Source organism: Coptis chinensis, chromosome 6 (genome assembly GCF_015680905.1).
Source record: "Coptis chinensis isolate HL-2020 chromosome 6, ASM1568090v1, whole genome shotgun sequence".
NCBI classification, from domain to species: Eukaryota; Viridiplantae; Streptophyta; class Magnoliopsida; order Ranunculales; family Ranunculaceae; genus Coptis; species Coptis chinensis.
In genome coordinates this window covers 29,404,647-29,425,734 of record NC_141461.1, presented here as the reverse complement: position 1 = coordinate 29,425,734, position 21,088 = coordinate 29,404,647, and the positions used below count along the sequence as shown (strand labels likewise).

At 38.4% G+C, this 21,088-nt stretch overlaps 1 protein-coding gene across 1 annotated transcript; it reads right to left on the bottom strand.

The window, feature by feature from the left end:
* Positions 1 to 9,043: 9,043 nt before the first annotated feature.
* Positions 9,044 to 9,649, bottom strand: LOC147492490 (uncharacterized). The gene has a single exon (XM_086567521.1). The coding sequence runs from the start codon at positions 9,647 to 9,649 to the stop codon at positions 9,044 to 9,046; it is 606 nt and encodes a 201-aa protein (XP_086423647.1).
* Positions 9,650 to 21,088: the final 11,439 nt, after the last annotated feature.

The following is a 21,088-nucleotide window of genomic DNA, read 5'->3' as shown; positions in this document are numbered from 1 at the left end:
CTAGAAAGGTGGTATGTTACAAAAATTATATGGGTCTTTTAAAGTCAGATTCCCTAGACTTAATGTGATATATATATGTATTAACATGCAGTTTACCATATATCAATAATCTAAATAATTGTGGATCATTTCATAAATATTTAACATGGAATGCACCATCAAACAGAATTAAGCACCAAGATTTCATATGACGTGGCTTAGTTGAATGGGAGTGAATTATGATGGATCTAGAACCTAATCGAGCATACAGTTTTTTTTTCCTCCTATGAAAGGGATGCCAAGTGAATGAGCATGAGAAAATGGATGGTTTTGGAAAATACGTGGGATGTGGATAAGTTTTAGAAGGAAGGAATGGAAAAAATGAAAAAGTGTCAAGTGGCTTATCCTTGGGTATTACTTCTTCACCAGATGGGTTTAGAAAGTCATGAAGCACAGGAGAAACAAAAAAGTTTAGTGCAAACTCAAGGTTCCTTTGAAAAGGTGGAAGGTGGGAAATATTGGTGATGGAAGGTGAATAAGTGATATGAGGATATAAGGTGGGTGAATGGTGCTCAACTAGTGTTCTTAGTTCTATATCATCATAGGCCTTGAAATATGCAAGACATTCCTCAACAGGTGGGTCAGAAGAATCACTACGATAGAGGGTGAAAAATTCTTCTTCTGTCATGGTATCAAGAGATGAATGGATGTCAATAGGAGGGAACTCGCGAGGTGGCAAAGAAGGGTTGCAAAAGAGTCGAAGGAAATCTTTCTCGATGTTATCTACCTCTAGGGAGTAGAAATTATGATTTTTGTCTTTTTTCAAAAGAGGGGTATCTACTAGTGTGGGGACGAAAGCGTCAGCCGCACTAATGTGAGATACAAAACTCTCAATGGACTTCACTTCTCCTTCTACAAGCAAACCTAGTTGTCCCTGCTTTTGTGTAAACATGTTAACTTCCACAGAAAGATTTCCAAAAGAAAGAGTCATTGAGCCTTCCCGGCAATTGATTTGGGCATTGGCGGCTGCCAAGAAAGGACGCCCTAAGATGATGGGAATAAAATCATAAGCAGCTTCTGTGTCGAGAATAACGAAGTCAATGGGGTAGTAAAAATCCTGAACTTTAACAAGAATGTTTTTAACTACGCCTTTGGGATACTTAATAGAACGATCGGCTAACTGCAAAGTCATTTTGGTTGGTTGAAATTTTGTTAGACCTAGTTGTTTATATAAATAAAAAGGGAGTAAGTTAACACTCACCCCCAGGTCTAATAAAGTAGTTGTTATGAAGTTATCACCTAAGGTGCATTGTACAGTAGGACAACCAGGGTCCTTGTACTTAACAATTCTATTATGTTCAGATAAAGAGGGATATTGTTCAGTTAAGAAGGCTTCGTGGGGTATGTTGGTTTTCCTCTTCTTGGTGCACAACTCTTTTAGAAACTTAGCGTGTCCAGGTAGACTTTTTATACCATCTAGAAAAAGTAGGCTTATAGTCAGATTTTTAAACACTTCCCTAATCTCATCAAAATTCTCGTCTTTTTTAGACACAATTAGTCTCTCGGGATACGGTGGTTTATCTCTATATTTAGCATAAAGGTCAAAAATATTATTAGTCTTTGCTTTATCTTTAGCCGTTTTCCATCTAGGTGTCCATATTGGAACCTCTACAGGTGTAGGATCATCAATTTCTATTATGGGGTCTTGTAAGGGTTTTCCTTTTGGTTGTGGTGGGACTAGTTTGGTTGTGGTGGGACTAGAACTTCTACAGTTGTAGGGTCTTCAGTTTCTATGACAGTATGTTGAATGGTTTCATTTTCAGCTTCTATTTGCGGGTGATCTTTAGGCATAGTTACTTTGTTATCAACTACTCTCCCTGAACGAAGGGTAGTGACTGCCTGTAGGTCCCCTGGGGTTATATTATCATTACACTGAACACTATTTATTTCGAAGGTGGTGTTTGTTGACTTAGGATTAGGCATTGCTTGACCTGGAAACACACCTGTTTGGTTATTATTTTGGTTAGGAGACATGTCAATAACCTTTTCGCACAAAGACTGCATCATTTGCATAATTTGTTTCATCATATTAGAGTTTTGATCATGCTGATCTTTCATCAAGTTAGAGTTTTGTTGCATAATTAGATTTTGTTTTCCAACAAGGTCACTACTACTTTGTTTGTAGATGGTTGGACTGGAATTAAGGCTTGTTGAGTGTTCATGTCTTGATGTTGATAGTTCTGGGTCATGGGCACTAAACATCTATTCTGGTCACCTAAGTTTCCTTGTCTTTGAGGTTGAGTTAACTGGTTGAAATTTGATGGTGGTGGTGGTGATTGTGCATAGGCAAGAGGACAATAGAAGTCGGAATGCTCAAGACTAAAACAGACATTACAACGAGTAGAGTTAATGTTCATGAATGGAGTGGGTTGTTGTTAAACAGAGAGGGCATCTACCTTTTTAGTGAGGGTATTGATAAGAGTTTTAAGCTCGGGATCAAGTGTAACCTCAAAAGAAGAAGGAGTAGAGCGGGAAAAGTCGTTACCTCCCCAATTGTTGTTCCTCTTAGATTAAGCTTCTAAGAATTTATAAGCCTCCAAGGCTCCTTTACTAAGAAAACTACCCCCAGTCATGATATCTAGAACCTCCTTATGATGATGTGAAAGCCCCTTGAAAAAGGCACGAACAAGCATGTCTTTCGCAAGGTTATGATGTGGACACTCTATGAGAAGATCAGTGAAACAATTCCAGACCTCTGAAAAGGATTCATGAGGATTCTGGCAGAAGAAATGAATCTTGTATAGTATTTCATCTGTCTTCAGCGGTAGGTAAAACTGTTCCATAAACAATTGAACAAGTTTGGCCCATGAGTCCACAGAACTTGCTTGGGTAGTTAACCAAGACGCCACCTTGTCGGCTAGGGTGAATGGAAACACCCTAAGTTTAACTTGATCCGGACTTACGCTAGGATGATGGAATGTAGTGAGAACTTGTTCTATCCTACGCATGTGTTGATAAGGCTTCTCGTGGTCTAAACCATGAAAAATGGTAAAAAGTTAAATATATTCAGGGGAATTCGAAAATCTCCCACTAGGTCTGCAATAATGATGTACGACTTAGGGCCATCGTTTAGTGCTTTATAAAAATCAGAGAGAGGAGTCTCTGGTTCTGTAGCCATTGATGCAGGTGTAGTGTGTGAAATTCTAGATAGGCGTGTGGTATTGCGTCTACGAAAAACAAGCCTGATTATACTAGAATTGAAACTCTTCTGACAAAAGAGGCAAGGAGTTGAAGAAGGAGTACCTGAATGCATCCTTGCTACGCGTATGAATAGCGTCTTGTATACGCAATCTCAGTGTATTTAAGAAGTTGGAAACACTGAATATAAAATAATTTGAACAAAAGGAGAGTCTACAACTAACCTGTGAAAATCGGGCTTTGTTTGGAGATGGGCTAAAAATTTGGAATCGAGCTAATAAAAGCGGCGTCTTGTTGCTTGACACGAGTTCCAGTACTTAGAGTGAGGGCGCACTTCAGAAATAGGCTACTTAGAGCAAGTGTGCGCTCCAAAAAATTTGAAATTTTTACAATAGTTTGCTAAGAAGTCCAATAAGTAGCCTGTAAAATTTCAGAACAATCACAGTTATGAAATTCCTTCTACTGCCTTGCAAAGTTTGTGAGACAGTTTTCGGACACAATACAAACAACCGAATGGTTAATCAATCAAAACAGAGCCAAAAATTGCCAAAATTTTATTGGAGAATCCTGACAGATCATGCATGTTTTTATAAAAATTTAGAGCAATTAGAGTTCTACAAACCCTCCTTATCGGTTGTTGTTCCAGAAATTAAGTGTTGCAAAACTGCAGAAACACACTGGAAACAATCTACTAGTTAGGTGGTCAAAACAAATAAAAAGCACTTCAAATTTTTATTGCAAACTCTTGACTTATGATAGATACTCTTGTAAAAATCTTAGAATTTTTGGAACTACCTAAGTAACCTTACTCGTCAGTGTTTCCCGAAACTTATGGTTTGAAAGCTGAAATGCAGCACTGTAAAGATAGTATTAATTCGCTAGGTAAAATAACTTAGGAAAATCTGAAAATATTTAAGTAAATCAATAACACCTTAAGAATTATGCCTGCAAAGTTTCAGAATTTTTTAAAATTTATAAATACCTTTTCTGCAGTGTTCTTCACTGTGAATCCGTAGACACAAGGGAGGCGGGGCGCGCTTTGAACAAGGCAAAATGGAGGGCGTGCGCCCTTGTGCCTAAAAAAGTGAACAGTAACAAAAATGCAAGAAACATGAATGAAAAATTAAAAGGGTGGGTGGGTTGAGAATGGAGGATTGCCCCTTGGATTCAAGCAATTGAATTCTTGTCCTGAAAGAGTTTATGATGGCAGCGGCGCCATTTGATAATGACAAATTTATGTAAACTAACTATCTATGCGTAAATACAAATAATCAATCAACTAAACAAGTGTTTAGATCAATATTCCTACTTTCAAATAATAATGAAGTAATATAAAGAGTACGGATTCGTTCCACTCCTAAACTACCAAGACTAAATAGAATCCAATTAATCAAACACAAAGAAACAATGGTGAGAGCAATAATTATGTTTAGAGATTTCTATTCTATGATTATACTACGGATTCAAATAAATATAAATTAACTAAACTAATAGAAATAGTTTGATGGAAGAGAATGTTATAGAGAAGAGTAATCAATCCACCTAATAATTAGTTTCAAGCAAGAATAAAATTATTCATTGAAAATAGATCATCTTTAGGTTTTCACACAATGATCCAACCTAAAGCCTCAAACTTTATCATCCTTAGCAACAACCTACATCTATATAGTCATTATTACTAGCATGTATGATTATTACAACCAAGTCTCTCGACTTAATTATAACAATCTCTAGTTTAATTTACTATATACTTATTTTGGAAGTCATACAATAAACTAAACTCATTGAAATACATACACAATTCAATAATTCTACTAAGCAATCTATTCCTCATTAGGCTTCATAATCACTCCTTTTAATGGGGATTAGCCTAATATTATTGGATTAATTAAACTAAAATAATGAAATGAAGACATAATGTAAAGAAGAAGTAATTAAATTGAATAAACTAAATCTTTTATTAAAATGTTCTAATGGAGGCTACAAAATAAACTCATAAACTAAAACTAAAAAGGATAGAGAGAGAGAGAACCCAAATTTATTCTAACTAATGGAAGAGAGAGAGAGAGAGTTTAGGGTTTTTATTCTCTTATATAATGATACAAAATTGTGCATGGGTTTTTAGGTTAGGTTATGGACCCATAAATCAAATCCATAACCCAATTGGTTGAATCCAAGACTTCCAATTCTGATCGTGTTACTGTAGCGCATATTTTTACTAACTTATTCTACTCTGATCGAGTCAAGACCTAAACTATTGGAAAGAGCTTTCTGAGGTGGTCATTTTGATATAAAATGGGCCCAATTCCGAGGCCTGAGTCAAAAGATATGGCATTTTGAAGTTCTGTTGACTTTTCTTCAGCTCTTTAATCCGGTTTGACTTTCACTTAACAGTGTTGACTTGGGCTTTTTAAGGGTTTTTTCTCTATTAAACTTGCGTTTTCTTTATAAAACTTCTCTAGCAATCACTTTAGCTCTTTTTAACTCCTAATTTTTTTTTTTTGAAGAAGCTAGGGGTGTGGCTGACCCCAACCTGTATTAATCATAATCTCATATACATTCTATCTAGCGCATCCTCCATTACAAGTTTAGATAGATCACCATCCAAAGGAGGTAGGAAAAACAGCAATGAGTCATGTAAAACATTACATAGCTTTGCCAAAAAGTCAGCTACCCGATTGGTCTCCCTATAAACATGTTTGAACTCCGCTACTTCGAACTGATCTTTCAAAGCAATAATGGAAGCGACGATATTAAGGCAGTACCAAGGGGGTTCCTCTTTGCCTATGATCGCCCGAATAGCACACCGTGAGTCGGCCTTAATAGTTACTCTTGTAGCTCCAATGTCAACCGCACCCCTTCATACCAATTTCAATGGCTAAAAGCTCCCCGTGTCATAACCGACTTCTTAGTAGAATCGCTCGTGAATGCGGTTTCACTGCCCCTGTTTCATCTCTAATCACTCCCCCAAATCCATTTGATTCCTCTGTAACCGACCCATCAGTATTTATCATCAGCTCCCCTAGTTTAGGCCTAAGCCACGAGCACCAGCTGGGGTTCGTTTGTGTAAAGGAGACTTGTATACCGATTTTGTCAATCAGTATTCTAGCTGCTACAGTCTCTGGAACTTCCTTCAACACAGTTTGTAGATATATCTTCATCTCCTTTTGCACTTTGCTGAAAACTTGCTCTTCAGTACGTTGTTGCTGCTGAAATCTCCTCGCATTCCTTTCTCTCCGGATAAAAAGCATTGCGCAAAAACAATAGCTTTTATAATTTCAGCTTCCATAGTAGCGGGACGACATAGCCATAAACAACTGTACCATTCAGAGGTTGACGGCTCTAACACAACAGCTCAAACCCATCCACCTCTTCACTTTTGCCCACACTCCTCTTGTAAACTGGCAATCAAAAAACAAATGTTTCGAATGCTCTCTTGAGGTGTTGCAAAAACAGCAATTCGACTGGGTTAATACCTTCCTCTTAACCAACCTGTCTCCGAAGTCGGTAATGCATTTGCGAAGAGCCGCTACCACCCAGAAACGAATGTTTGGGAGGAAGAACAAGCCCGCCCCATATCAAACTGTACCACTTCACCTTGTTTGGATGCTTAAGAGCACGGTATCCGACCGGATGTGAATCTACCCGATCATTGTTGGCCCAAATTACTTGGTCTAGAGAGTAGAGGGTTCAAATAAGTTCCTTCTATTTTCCTCTTGAGCTCACTGTCAGGCAAACTGGTAATGATCTGGTTCCATCTCCCATCTGTAATAAGCTCACTCACAAGCGCATTATCCGGAACATGAAGTAGTTGAACTGCTTCTGCCCACTGAATTAATGGTGCGTCATGACACCACGGATCATGCCAGACATAGGTCTGCCCACCCTTCGCTATCTGATGCCTTACAAACTTCTGAATTGCTCCCCTGTGCTTCAAGACATTTCTCCAGACCCACGAGGCATCGGTCGGTACTTTCATAGTCCAAAAGTGTTGGTTTCGGATATGATTTTCAACTGTCCACTGAACCCATAAGGAATCTTCATAGCTCGCAATTTTGAAAACTAGTCCACAATAGGCAGCCTTATTCCATGTCTTCGGATCCACAATGCCCAAGCCTCCCTGATCTTTACCAAGTCTGAGTGTAGCGTGACTTGCATGATGCATTTTGGAGTTCATATCTGGCCCTGACCAAAGGAATCTATTGCAAATCTTTGCGATGTCCTTCAAAGTTCTCTGGGGTAGGATGAAGGTTCTCGCCCAGTAGACATGAAGAGAGGAAAGGACAGATTGTATCAATTGGAGCCTTCCAGCATGTGTTAGAGACTTATTCATCCAATTTGCTATCCTCTTTGTCACCATTTCTATCAACGGCAGGCACTCCTTAATTCCCATTCTAGAAGCAGTGAGAGGAAGGCCTAAGTATGTTACCGGTGGATGGACTAGTTGCACTTCCATTATATCCGCTAATTCCTGGGCTTCATGCTGACTCATACTACCCGCAAGCAGTGTAGTCTTCTGACTACTCAACTTCAGACCAGTACATGCAGAGAACTCCTCAATGGTATTCTTCACAGCTTGAACCGTATTGGGATCACCTTTACAAAACAGCAAGATGTCATCTGCAAAGCTAAGATGTGTAATGCTCAATTTCTTACATTTAGGATGGTAAGAATATTCCTTCGCTGCCACCTTATTCCTCAACATACCACTGAGTACTTCCATTACTAAGACAAACAGATAAGGCGAAAGTGGATCCCCTTGGCGAAGACCTCTAGCACCAGCAAAATAACCATGAGGCGTTCCATTTACTAAAATGGAGAAATACGGTGAGGAGTAGCACATTTTCGTCCACACAATGAACTTATCTGGGAATCTAAACCTTGCCATCACCATCTCAATAGTTTGCCAGCTCACGGTATCATATGCTTTGGTAATATCAATCTTGATAGAGCATCGTTTAGTCCCATGAGCCCTTGTGTATCCTCTAATAAGTTCATGAGCTAATAAGAGGTTATCCTGAATGGATCTGCCCGGAATAAAGGCGGATTGTTGCATGGAGATGATATCAGGCATAAATAGCTTCATTCGATTAGTGAGCATTTTGGAGACACACTTATAGAGAACATTGCAGCAAGCTATCGGTTGGAACTCTTCCACCCTGGCTGGTGTTGCACATTTCGGGATGAGACACAAGTGAGTTGAGTTCACTCCTCTATGCACCGACTGAAGAGAGAATATAGAAAGAATAGCTTGAACAAACTCATCTTTCACCCATTGCCAGTTCTTCTTAAAGAAAAATGCATTGAACCCATCAGGCCCTGGGGCCTTATTATCCTCCATCTCAAACAGAGCTTGTTGAATCTCGGCCTCTGTAAACTCCTGTATCAATGTCTCTGCTTCATCTGGGGACAGAACCCTAGAAAAGTGCAGCTTCTCAAGGTATTCAGGATCACATCTAGCTGGGGACGGTTGTCCCAATAAGGTCTTATAGTAGTCAACAAAGGCTGCGGAGACTTCTTCATGCCCTTCCCTTCTAGTACCAGTTTCATCATTAAGAGCCCAGATCAAATTACGACCTTTTCTCTCTTTAATCATCTTATGGAAAAACTCATTACATTTATCTCCATATTTCATCCAGTCACATCGAGTACGGTGCCTGAGATCCTCTCCTTCCATGATGATAAGCTGACAGAGTGTTGACCGTGCCTCTTTTTCCCTAGTGCATAGTAGAGCATCCATTGGATTACTTTGCTGTGCTCTCTGTATATACTTGAGTTCCTTCCTAGCAGCCTCAGTCTGCTTAGTTAAGTCCGAGCAGAAGAATTTTGCCCAGCTTTTCAACTTGCTTTTCAACAGTTTGAGCTTTTACGTCAGAATGAAGAGAGGGCTGCCATTCACTTGCACCCTCCAACATTGCAAAAAGGCGCCCAAGAACTCTGGATGAAGGACCCAAAAGTTACTAAACCTAAAAGGAGGACTAGCGGCAACTCTGTTGATGATAGCGATAACTATCGGAGAGTGATCTGAAGTACCCGAGGGCAGGTATTCTGCATAAGAGTAGGAGAATGTAGTACTCCAGGCACTATTCACCAAACATCGATCAATTTTGGACCACTTCCTATCAAAATTGGTCCATGTATAGAACGCTCCAATAGCTTTGAGATCATACAGCTCAGATGTGACAAGACAATCCCTGAAAGGGGTGGTTTCCCTAGGGTGCACCGCTTCTCCACCAATCCGTTCAAACGAATAAAGAACATTATTGAAGTCTCCTGCAATGCACCACTCTCCTTGAGTGCCATTGTGAATATTGCAAATTTCAGCCCATAGCCTCGTTCTATCTGCACTATTGTTACTTGCATATATCACAGTAAAAAAGAAAGTGTTCAGAGAAGGGAGCAGATCAATCTTACAGTGTATAAGTTGCTCAGTCTCCTTTATTTTGATAGTGCTATAACCCCCGGATCCCATGATATCCAGATTCTTCCTTCCATCCACCGCATCGTAGTTGTTTACAAAAGGCCACGAAGGACAACAGAGACTACCGATAATTTGAAACTTCTATATTCTGACTTTCGTCTCCACCATAGCAAAAAGACATAAATTATTCACCCTTCTAAATTTATTCAGGTAACTAGCTTTATTGAGGTCATTAAGGCCTCGTACATTCCAAACAGCAAGCTTCGACATGGCTACCGTTTATGTTTCCCCTTCCTCCCAGAACCCTTGTTCTTACCTTTCCCTTTGTTGCTGAAATTTTGTGGATTCTGTTGCTGCTTAGACTGAGCCCTTGTTATCACTTGCAAAGGAAGTAGTGCTAAGTCTTGAGGACTATGCTCATCATCAAAGAATTCTTTTTCAGTTTTGGAGAGGTCATCATTGATGGTTTCTTCCTCCAGGGCAGCTGCTTCATATAGAGCCTGTTCTCCTTGGAATTGTGCTTCCCCGCCATCTATTGATTCATCATAAACCACTATCTCATTGTTGTTCCCGGGAGACTCTTCATCCTCTTGTAATAAGAGAAACCTATTCCCATACCCAGCTTGGTTCTCTTGTACTATAACTTCACCCCCCACTGAGTACCCTGGTTCTAGTATTGACTCCTCCTCCACATTGACTGCTACTGGAGAAGTAATACCCATCTCCCCTGTTATAGGACTAGTACCAAGGGCATTTTCATTATTCAGACCGATTGCTCGATCTAGTCCTTGCGCTGTAGCAACCCCACAAACTCCTCCTTCCTGTCGAGAATAAGGACCTACTGTATTATTTTGATCCTCCTGTAGGGTTGGTCCTAATATCCCAGTCTGATTGTTAGCCCCCAAGTTGGTGTTATTCCGCTGGTTTTCAATCCCTTCAACATTAGTTTCTAATCTAGTAGCGCCACTAGTTTCACCCCTCACCATATTTCGAGCATTCCATCTCCTCACAGTTCTAGCCCCACATCTGCTTGTGGAGTGACCAAACTTGTTACACTTCTCGCATGACAACGGTTTCCATGTATATTCAACTCCCACCGCTACTTCTCGTCCTTTCACCTTAAGCCGAACAGTAGGTTCGTATTTATGGTTTACAGGGACCTCTACACATACCCTTGCAAACGACAGTCTCTTTCTTTTTGCCGTTGCGTCATCCATGAACATTGGAGCTGCTATCAAACTGGCAGTATAGGATAATCCATCCAAAGTCCACATTTCTTTAGGAAGGTCATGGAGTTTCACCCAAACTGGAACTGTGTTGAGAACACTCCTCTGGCAGTCCATCTCAACACTCCACGGCTTAATAACAAAGATCCTCCTTGCAATAAACACCGGCCCCGATTCCAGAACCATCTGCCGATCTTCATTACTGGTAAATCTCAAATAAAATAGCTCCTTATCAGTTGTAATTTCAAAGCTTGCTTTAAGCTTCCAAGTCTTAGTGAGGAAATCCCTGACAAATGGGAAAGACAACCTCTTATCTAAGAAGTACCCAACTAAATAGTCATCCCATTGCTGGATACCTTGGTCGACCAGATCGTCAGGAACCATGGCAACCCCATCATTAAAGATTGGAGAGAAGCTTCTCAAAGGAGTGAGAGTCGATACCACCCCAGAACCATGGAACAGAGCACTCCACGAAGATGGAGCAGCATCTCTTACAGGAACAGTATTACTAGCTTGATTGTTAAGACCGCTAACCATAATTACAGGAAATTAACAGTACAAAGCCAAGAGTTTGAAGTGAAATGATGAAAAGGATAAACATATCCAACAATCACCCAAATTGCAATCATAGCCTCATTACAATATAGTCTACTAATTAGTAACAAATTAACATTTATTCAACTCCGAAGCCTGAAATACTCAAAGGCACGTAATTAGTGATAAACCTATATTATTAATAACATAATTGGCTAAATAGAAATACTATTAAAGGATTTAAACTGCAGTTTTGGGCTCTTATCAATTACCAAGATGCTCATGATGTAATATAATAATATGGTCTAAGCTAATATAGATTTTCCAAATTGAACCTAACAGAGAGGAATAATCATCTTCCTTAGGTGGAAGTATTAGAATGAAGAATAATAAGTTTGCAAGAGAAAGGAATTTAACCTTCATTGATGGTCTTAGGTATGAGTTTGTCTATCAAGATTCTCCACCTAAGTCTACTCGTATACATTGTCCTCATTCCAGACTCTAAAATTTATTTGTTCCATTGGTTTATAAAATTCATAACTATCGATCTCTAAGTAATTGGATGAACTTTTGAGATTGGGTGGTATTGTTGTATAGACACAATCGACTATGACACTTCCATCTCCTAGTCAATTCTGTAATAAAATCAGTTGGCAAGCAAACAGGATGATAGCACGAAAACTGAATAAAGAGAATGAACATTTTTTAACCTGGACAATCTGCACATTGGTTTTGGAATGGGTATCAAATCCTTGAAGTATTAGACCATCAGTCCACTTCTTCTTATGTAGATTCAACAACATCTTCTTCTTCAACCTATGGATCAATGCCTAGAAGATGGATGTCACCAAAGAAAACAAATTGGTTAAGGTGCATTCAACAATAAACTTTGAGCAATTAGTGACAGACTCATTTAGAATCTACTTACTTGTATGGACATTTTGTTGAGACGCCCAAGATTGGATGTTGTCTGCCTTGGTTCTTGGCCAAGCATAATGGTCTATAGGTTGATCAACCAGAAGGCATCAATCACCACCTTTTAAAGCTCAAAACTCTACAAAACATAGTCAAGTTAGAAGAGAGGTAGGCTTATAGCATAATCGGAGGGAGGGGGACGAAGAAAAGTCAACATATACACTAATATGCTACAAAATCATAAAAGCTTCCAAAGTACCAAAGAAAGGAGTTACTGGCACAATAAGCTACAACTGGCCCTCAAATAAGAAAGAAATAGCAACATTGACCCACAACAATCGCTCAAACTCATTTTTGGATTGTCAATGAACTTGGATATATCTTTAAGGAAAATATGAATTTTTAGAAATATATAATAACTCGGATATGTTGATAAACTTCTTTCAAGTTCGTGGAAACTAATCCAGCAAGTAAGAAAATTGAAACTGACAGATGAAAAATGTTTAAAATCCCATCAGTAAGTAAAAAGGCAATTAACCCCCCTTTCATAGCAAATCGCATAGGACCAGGATAAAGTTGAAGGAGATAAAATAAAATTCAACATTTACAAAACAGCTCTGTTTTTCGTTTCTCCATAGCTACTACTTTTTTTCAAATAGTTGTAGACAAAATGTTTGAAATAATACCTGAATTTTTTTATCACTACGTCAAAATGGAGGATTTAGGACATGCATGACGCCCCAGAATAGGACGGCTTCCAACTGTCTAAAACTAAACCATGGCTAATTCTTGGTATTAGACGGCTTATATCAGTCTATGTATATTCGTCGGTCTTCCACTGTCTACTTCCATCTTCAGTGTGTTGTCGAGGCATCGAGTTACGTACTCCCCTCTCCTTTGAGAGACTAGAAACCATTTCCCCCCAAAAAAATTGACCCAATTTGTTTTCCCCCTTAAATTTTCAGGTTCCCCAAATACCAATATCTCACTCCCTCTTTCTCTCACTGCTTTGGTTCTGCGAAAAGAAGGTACCCACTTCTTTCTTCCTTTTTTTTTCCACTAAAATTAGTTTCACACTTAAATCCCCAAATTCAACATCACAACATTCACGAAATTAAGTTACACTCTCGATGGGGTTTGCTTGTTATTCACTTTTTGCTTGTTATTCACTAACAAATTTGTGATGTTTTGATTTAATAGGTTCTTCTCCCGTTGGAATTTTTCTTCGAATAAAGGCTGAATATTTCTCACTACTTCTTCAAGGCAAGGTATAAAATGGTTTAACTTTATCTATTCTTTGTTTCTAAGATTTAACTTTAGAACTAGGAAGTGTTGAAAATGGCGATGGTCTTGAAACAAATGATTGTTCTCTACTTTTTCCCCATACATTGTGAAGATGGGCATAACAGAATTTTAAGTGGAATAGGGAAAGGAGTTGAAACCCATGTTAAAAAACTTGAAATTGAGATTGGGGACTTTCAAAAATTAATTGTTACTCGTACATTTTTTTTTTTTTTTTTTTTTTTTTCCCCAAAATAAGCTGAGGTTTGGCAGACCCCCACCTATATTAATTTAACTATTCCTTACATACATTTGTCCACTAGCATCATCATTTACAATGCTTTGAAGCATATGATCTAATGGAGGGACAAAATGTGATTCAAAAGTGTTATTATCCTGGCCTAAAGAGGCTAACTAGTCTGCAGCTCTATTTACTTCTCTATACACATGTGAAAATGAGATAAATCTAAACTGCTGCTTCTTCCTATCAATTGCCTCAGTGACGTCCTAGCAGTACCATGGTGGTTTCTCCCCTTTGTTGATAGTGTCGACTGCCTTTAAAGAATTGGACTCAACCTCCACCTCTTGATAGCCTTCTGATAGGCATCGTTGAAGACATATATCGATAGCTTTGAGTTCCTGGAAAAGCACTGAAATCATACCTCCATTTCCAGTGAAGGCAGCAACAACCCGACCATCTCTATCTTGCATGACTCCACCATGACTCGGTCCCTTGGCACTCAAAGCTCCATCTGAATTGGCTTTTATTCTCTCCCCTTGAGGCGGGGTCCAACAACACTCAATAACTTGAGATGCCTTAAAATGTGGATCTATTGCGAGTCGGTGAAATAAATTTCTCGCTGAACTGCTCTCCTTGAGTTCTGGCTTTAGAACTTGGATGTAGCGCCTTACCTCTCATTCCAGCTTGTTACCAATGATCTTCGCTATTTTGACCGTGTTTTGAAATCTGCGGGCATTTCTTTTCTTCCAGAGGCTGTCGACAGTTGCACATATGAAGATCTTGTACACTTCTCCCACTGCGTCATCTCTGCATAATCTCAGAATCGAAGTCCATTCCCTATTTGTTGTTCTTGTGTAAGTGAAAATACCCAGCCTCTGCTTCACTCTTGTGAATACTTCTTTTGAGAACGGACATTCAAAAAATAAATGTTCTGAGAATTCACTGCTGTGCTGACATAGACAACATTATGAGGAGTTCAGAATCTTCATCTGTGCTAGTCTATCTTGCATGGGGATACAATTCGCAAACAATTTCCAGGTGGTGAAAGAGTGCCTTGGCAGTACCCATTTACCCCAGACGAGATTATGCCATCTTTTTTTCTCTCTTTCCCATGATAAGGCTCCATAAGCACTATGAGGAGTAAATTAGCCACTTTGATGCGGAGTCCAAACAATCTTGTCATGGACCAGATTTCGATTGATGTCCACTGTCAGGATTGCTTCCTTTAGTGTTTGTACCTACAAACTGCTTACTTCCTCATTCTAACCCATGAGTGTTTGGACCTTAGTATCCATAGGGAATGACCACACTGCCCAGGCTTCAACATCTTCGATCAAAGGCGACTTCGAACACCAGATATCATGCCAAAGATATGTATCCTCACCATTCGCAATGGTGTATCTTATGAACTCTTTGGCTTTTTTTCTCATACTCAGGATACACCTCCAAGTCCAGGAATAGTCTCTCGGCACCTCCATAGACCAGAAATAATTCGCCTTAATATGTTGTTGCCAGGTCTAGTCTACCCAATGTATCCTCTTTGGTGACCAATTTGAATATCAACCCACAATATGCACCAACATTCCATCTATGCACATTCATTATTCCCAACCCTCCTTCTTCCTTTGGCTGACAAATGGAATTCCATTTGCTTGGTGATAACCTCTCTGTGAGGTTGTACCAGTCCATAAGAATTGGGCACATATTCTTTCCACTTGCTCAAGCACAGTCTTAGGTAGAATGAAAGTTCAAGCCCAATATGTGTGGAAAGATAGAAGGACTGAGTGTATTAGTTGTAGTCTTCCGGCATGTGAGAGGAGCTTAGATTTCCAGTTAGTGGTTTTAGTCGTCACCTTTTCCACCAGAGGTTGAAATTCCCTGATACTGAGCCTTGTCAAGATAAGTGGAAGTCCCAAGTATCTCACTGGAGGTTTGATCAGTTCTATTCCCAGTATAGATGCCAGGCCTCTCACATTTTGGTCATTTAGGCTTCCAGCTAATAGAGTAGTCTTGTGCTTGTTCATTTGCAGCCCAGTAGCTCTACCAAACTCATCAAGACACTCCTTTATAGCTTGTACATACCCTGTTTCTCCTTTGCAAAACATAAGGACATCATCTACAAAAGCTATATGGGAGAGTTGTATCTTCTTGCACTTTGAGTGATACAGGATGGACTTGTCCGAGATCTTCAGTTTGAGAACACAACTAAGAATCTCCATGACTAGTACAAAAAGATATGGGGATAAGGGATCCCCCTGTCTCACTCCTTTTCCTCCTGAGAAGTATCCTTTAGGTGCTCTATTTATCATCACCGAATATGAAGGAGTAGAGATACATATTTCTATCCAATTACTCATGATGGACGGAAACCTGTATTTCTTGAGCATGGCCTTGATGGAATCCCAGCTGATCATATCATATGCCTTCCTGATATCCAACTTAATGGTACATCTAGGAGTCCCGTTCTTCCTTTCATACCCTATGAGTAGCTCATGAGATAGGAGTATGTTGTCTTGGATCAATCTGCCAGGAATGAAAGACTGGTTATTCTGCACCAGATCATTAATGACTAAAATAATTCTATTTGAGATAACTTTAGAGATGCATTTGTATATGGTATTACATAGAGCTATGGGCCTAAAGTCCTTAACCCTAGACGGATTGGCAACTTTAGGGATAAGACATAAAAAAGTGGAGTTAACACCTCTAGGAAATTTACATAATTTAAAAGCATTAAGAATTGCAGCTGTGAAATCGTGCCCAACATTCGACCAACAACTCTTGAAAAAATAGGGAGTGAATCCATCTGGACCTAGAGCTTTGTTCTCTTTAACATGAAAGAGAACTTGTACACTTGGTTGTTATGAGTTGTAAACCTGCTTTTGTTCTCTGTTTATGTTTATGCTATATGTATCTTTTTTTTTTGTTATCTGCTATTTAGTTATGAGTTGTATTTTTTTTTTATACCATTTTTTTTGTTTGTCTTTAAGAACATCAGGTGCATGGTCGATTGAGTTAGCTATTTTTCATTGTTTGGATATTCAGCCTCTACTGATTTAGAATATATATCTACAAATTTTAGTTTGAGTTGGATTAGTTTATTTCAAACTTTATATTTTCAAGTAACATGGTTTCTTGTTTGTAAATAATATGACTTCTTTGGCATTAATTGGTCTTGGCCATAGAGAGTAAGGAAGTTGTTATTAACATGAAATCACCAAGTGTCCTACATATATATATTATTTACATTGTTACTATAATTGTTCCAATCTTACAAATTTTAGTTTGAGTTGGATTAGTTTATTTCAAACTTTATATTTTCAAGTAACATGGTTTCTTGTTTGTAAATAATATGACTTCTTTGGCATTAATTGGTCTTGGCCATAGAGAGTAAGGAAGTTGTTATTAACATGAAATCACCAAGTGTCCTACATATATATATATTATTTACATTGTTACTGTAATTGTTCCAATCTTGAGCAAACCATTTAGACTTGGTAGGTGGGTTGTTGGGGTGCTAAGTGTGTTAGGAGGCAGAAAGGAATTTGAGTACCACTTTCTATGATATATACCTTTCATAGGTTTCAAGTTGAATACTATTTTTGAAATTCTACTAATATTATATATGTTGATGTATTTATCTAGAAAATGTCTTCAATGCTTCCAAGCAAGAACTGGATGAAAGCACTGACTTTGTCTACCGAATACCTTCAAGGTGTTAAATCATTCATCTAATTCACACAAGAGAAATTAGGAAAGGAACTTGACTGGTATTGTTGTCCTTGTGCTAATTGTCGTAATTTAGGGGGGAAGTCAACAACAAAAGATATTGCTGAGCATCTTATCTATGATGGTATAGACGAGACATATACATCATGGAGAGCCATCATCCAGAAGTAGTAACTATGTTGAAGCTCCCACTAGTTCTTCTACTAGGGGTCCTGAAAATATGTTGCCAAGGATGGAAGAGATGGTCAATGACACATTTGAATGAAGTCATCTTGTTGACTTAGATGCATGTCTTAATGAAGTTGATGATGGAGATGATGATGGACATTCACCCAACGCCATACCATAGGATGTTCAATACGACAAGTTGATGGAGGATGCTTTAAAACCAACATATCCATTATGTCAGGGTGAAGATTCAAAATTATTGACGACGATTGAGTTGTTGAGCATGAAGGCTAGACACAAGTGGTCTAATAGTAGCTTCATAGAGTTGCTGCAATTCCTTAAAAAGACTCTACCATAAGATAATACACTACCTGAGAAGACCTATGCTGCTAAGAACTTGATCAAACCTCTTCGCATGAAGTGTGAAATTATTGATGTATGCCCAAATGACTGTATTATATACTGGGGTGACAAATATAAAGATTTGATTAGTTGTCCCACTTGTGGTAAAAACAGATGGCAACTAGTGAACCCGTTAAAACCGAAGGTTAAGATTAAACCATGGAAGAAGCTAAGGTATTTTCCTTTGACCGAGAGATTGCAAAAGATGTATAGCATACCATGGATTGCAGAAAATATGAAATGGCATGCAAATGCAGTTTCTGACCAACGCTATATATCGCCATCCCGTTGATTCTTCCATGTGGAACTCAATTAATCTTAAATGGCCGAGTTTCTGCTTTCGAACGTAATGTTAGATTAGGGATTGCAACAGATGGATTTAATCCATTTGGGAACAAAATTAAAAGCAGTTATAGTTGCTTGCCTGTTATGATTACTCTATACAATCTACCTCCATCATTGTGCATACGGAAAAAGTTTACTATGTTGACACTTCTAATTCCTGGTCCAAGTAGCCCAGGGGATAACATCGACGTCTTCTTGCTAGAGTTGAATCATATGACTCCCATGCTAAAGAGACATTTACTATGAAGGCAATTTGCTTGTGGGCGATACACAATTTTCCTGCGTTTCACCATCTTTTTGGACGTAAAACGGTGGGAAGGTATGCATGTCCTATTTGTAGTGAAGATACATATTCTACTTAGTTGAAGCATGGAAAAAAGTTTGCTTATATGGGTCATCGAAAGTTCCTAGCAGACCTGAATCATCGCTTTAGAGTCCATAAGGCACAATTTAATGGCAAAGTAGAACATGGTAAGCGCCCTATTCGTTTAAAGGGTTCTCAAGTAAAAATTAAAATGAGTCAAATTCAGAACAAGTTTGGTAAGGTGCCGGATACACCAGAAAGAAGGAAGAAGAAGAGAAAAAGGACTAAAGAACTAGAAAATTCAGCATTTTCAAAGGATTCTATCTTCTTTACATTGCCGTATTGGGAGGTATTTTTAACATTTGTGTAGTAGTATATCATGTAACTTTATGTATACATATCCATATATTCACTTATATATTTAATTCCTACAGCATCTGCCTATACAATCTAGATGTGATGCACGTGGAAAAAAATATTGCAGAAAATCTGTTTGCAACAATCATGGGTACAGGTAAGAGTAAGGATGGACTCGAAGCCCGTTTGGACCTTAAGGCTAGGAAGATAAAGAAACACTTATGGCTGGTAATGAAGAATGACAAGTGGTCTTATCCAATAGGTGCTTTTTCTCTTTCTCGTGTAGAGAAAGTTTTGATTTGTAGAACTTTGCACCAATTGAAGGTTCTTGTTGGATATAGTGGAAATTGGAAACATAATGTGGACTTGGAGGACTTTCAACTCAAGAACCTAAAATCGCATGACTATTACATCCTTTTATAGCATTTATTGCCTATATTATTGATGCATCTATTCAAAAAACACAAGCCATTGCATGAAGCTATTCGCCAATTGTCTTTATTCTTTAACGTCTTATGCTCCAAAGTTATTTGTCATGCAAAGCTTTCAACCATGAGAATACGCATCGTGGAAACTTTATGTGTCTTTGAAAAATACTTCCCGCCTTCATTTTTTGTTTCAATGATACACCTTGTTATGCACTTAGCGGAAGAGGCACAAATTTGCGGACCTGTTAGATATAGGTGGATGTATCCGTTTGAGAGGTGAGTAAAATTCACAATATTCTTTTCTTGTGATTTGTATGTCATTTTGTATTAATTAATGGCACATGCACAGGATGATGAAGACTTATAAAAGGTATGTGACCAATCAGACTTTTGTAAAGGGTTGCATTCAAGAGCAATACCTTGTGGAAGAGGCGATGATGTACTGCATGGAATACATTCATGATGGCAACTTGGGAAACTATAAGAATGGGAGAAGGGTGATCATGAATGAGGATATCGAAAGTGCAAACCCTATGGATAAAAAGGGAAAGCAATATGTTCTTCCAAATGTAGAGTATCAACAAGTTCGCAAGTGGGTTTTGACGCATTCTCCAAAAAATGTTGAGTGGGAATAGTAAGTCATGCATTTACCACTGTTTTGGTAGTCAATACTTGAGTTCTACATGTCAATTGTTCTGGATTTTTATTATTTTCACAGGAAGTACCAAGTATACCTCCAAAGTCATAAATCAAGGGGTAAAAATTTTAGGGGCAGTCAAGCAAAAAAGTTGGATTACATTCCTTGGTTAAGACTACAACTACAAAACGAAGAAGTATCTATTTTCAAGAAGATTGTTGATGGTCCATCTTTTACAGCGATGTCATATAATAGATACACAGCAAACGGGTATGATTTTTATACATCATATTTTGAATCAACGACAACAACATAGAATAGTGGGGTCTCAATGAAGGCTGTGACTAGTTTTAGGGCAAGTGCCAAAGATAGGAATCTTGTTGATGATGAAGTCACTTACTATAGAGTTGTCAAAAGAATTCTTGAACTTGATTATGTAGAATTCAAAATAATTGTGTTTTACTATGATTAGGTGCATCAAGTATCAAGTGTGTAATTCAGTTCCAAAAGAAGTTCATAGTCCAAAAAAGTTCATAGTTGTTGAGTTATGAACCATTGTTCATAGTCTAATAGGAGTATAGTCCAATATGTGTTCTCATTGATCATTCCTCATGTTGTTGATGTATGAACAATCATTGTTCATAGTCCAATAGGTATGAACAATGATTGTTCAGTGTGAACAGTAATTGTTCATTTTCATAAAATATTTTGTACTAAAAAGTTTTAACTATAGAACATTGTAGTGAGTTAAATTTTGATGAAAACACTAAAAATACTGGTCTCTATCATTTAGGGAGGAACTAATGTATTGAAGTAGCATATCTATACTTGCAGAAGCAATTCACATGGCATACATTATGAATTACAAACTTAATAACAGACCCATCTTAGGAATCTCTTAAGCGTGTTTAGGCTTGTTGGTT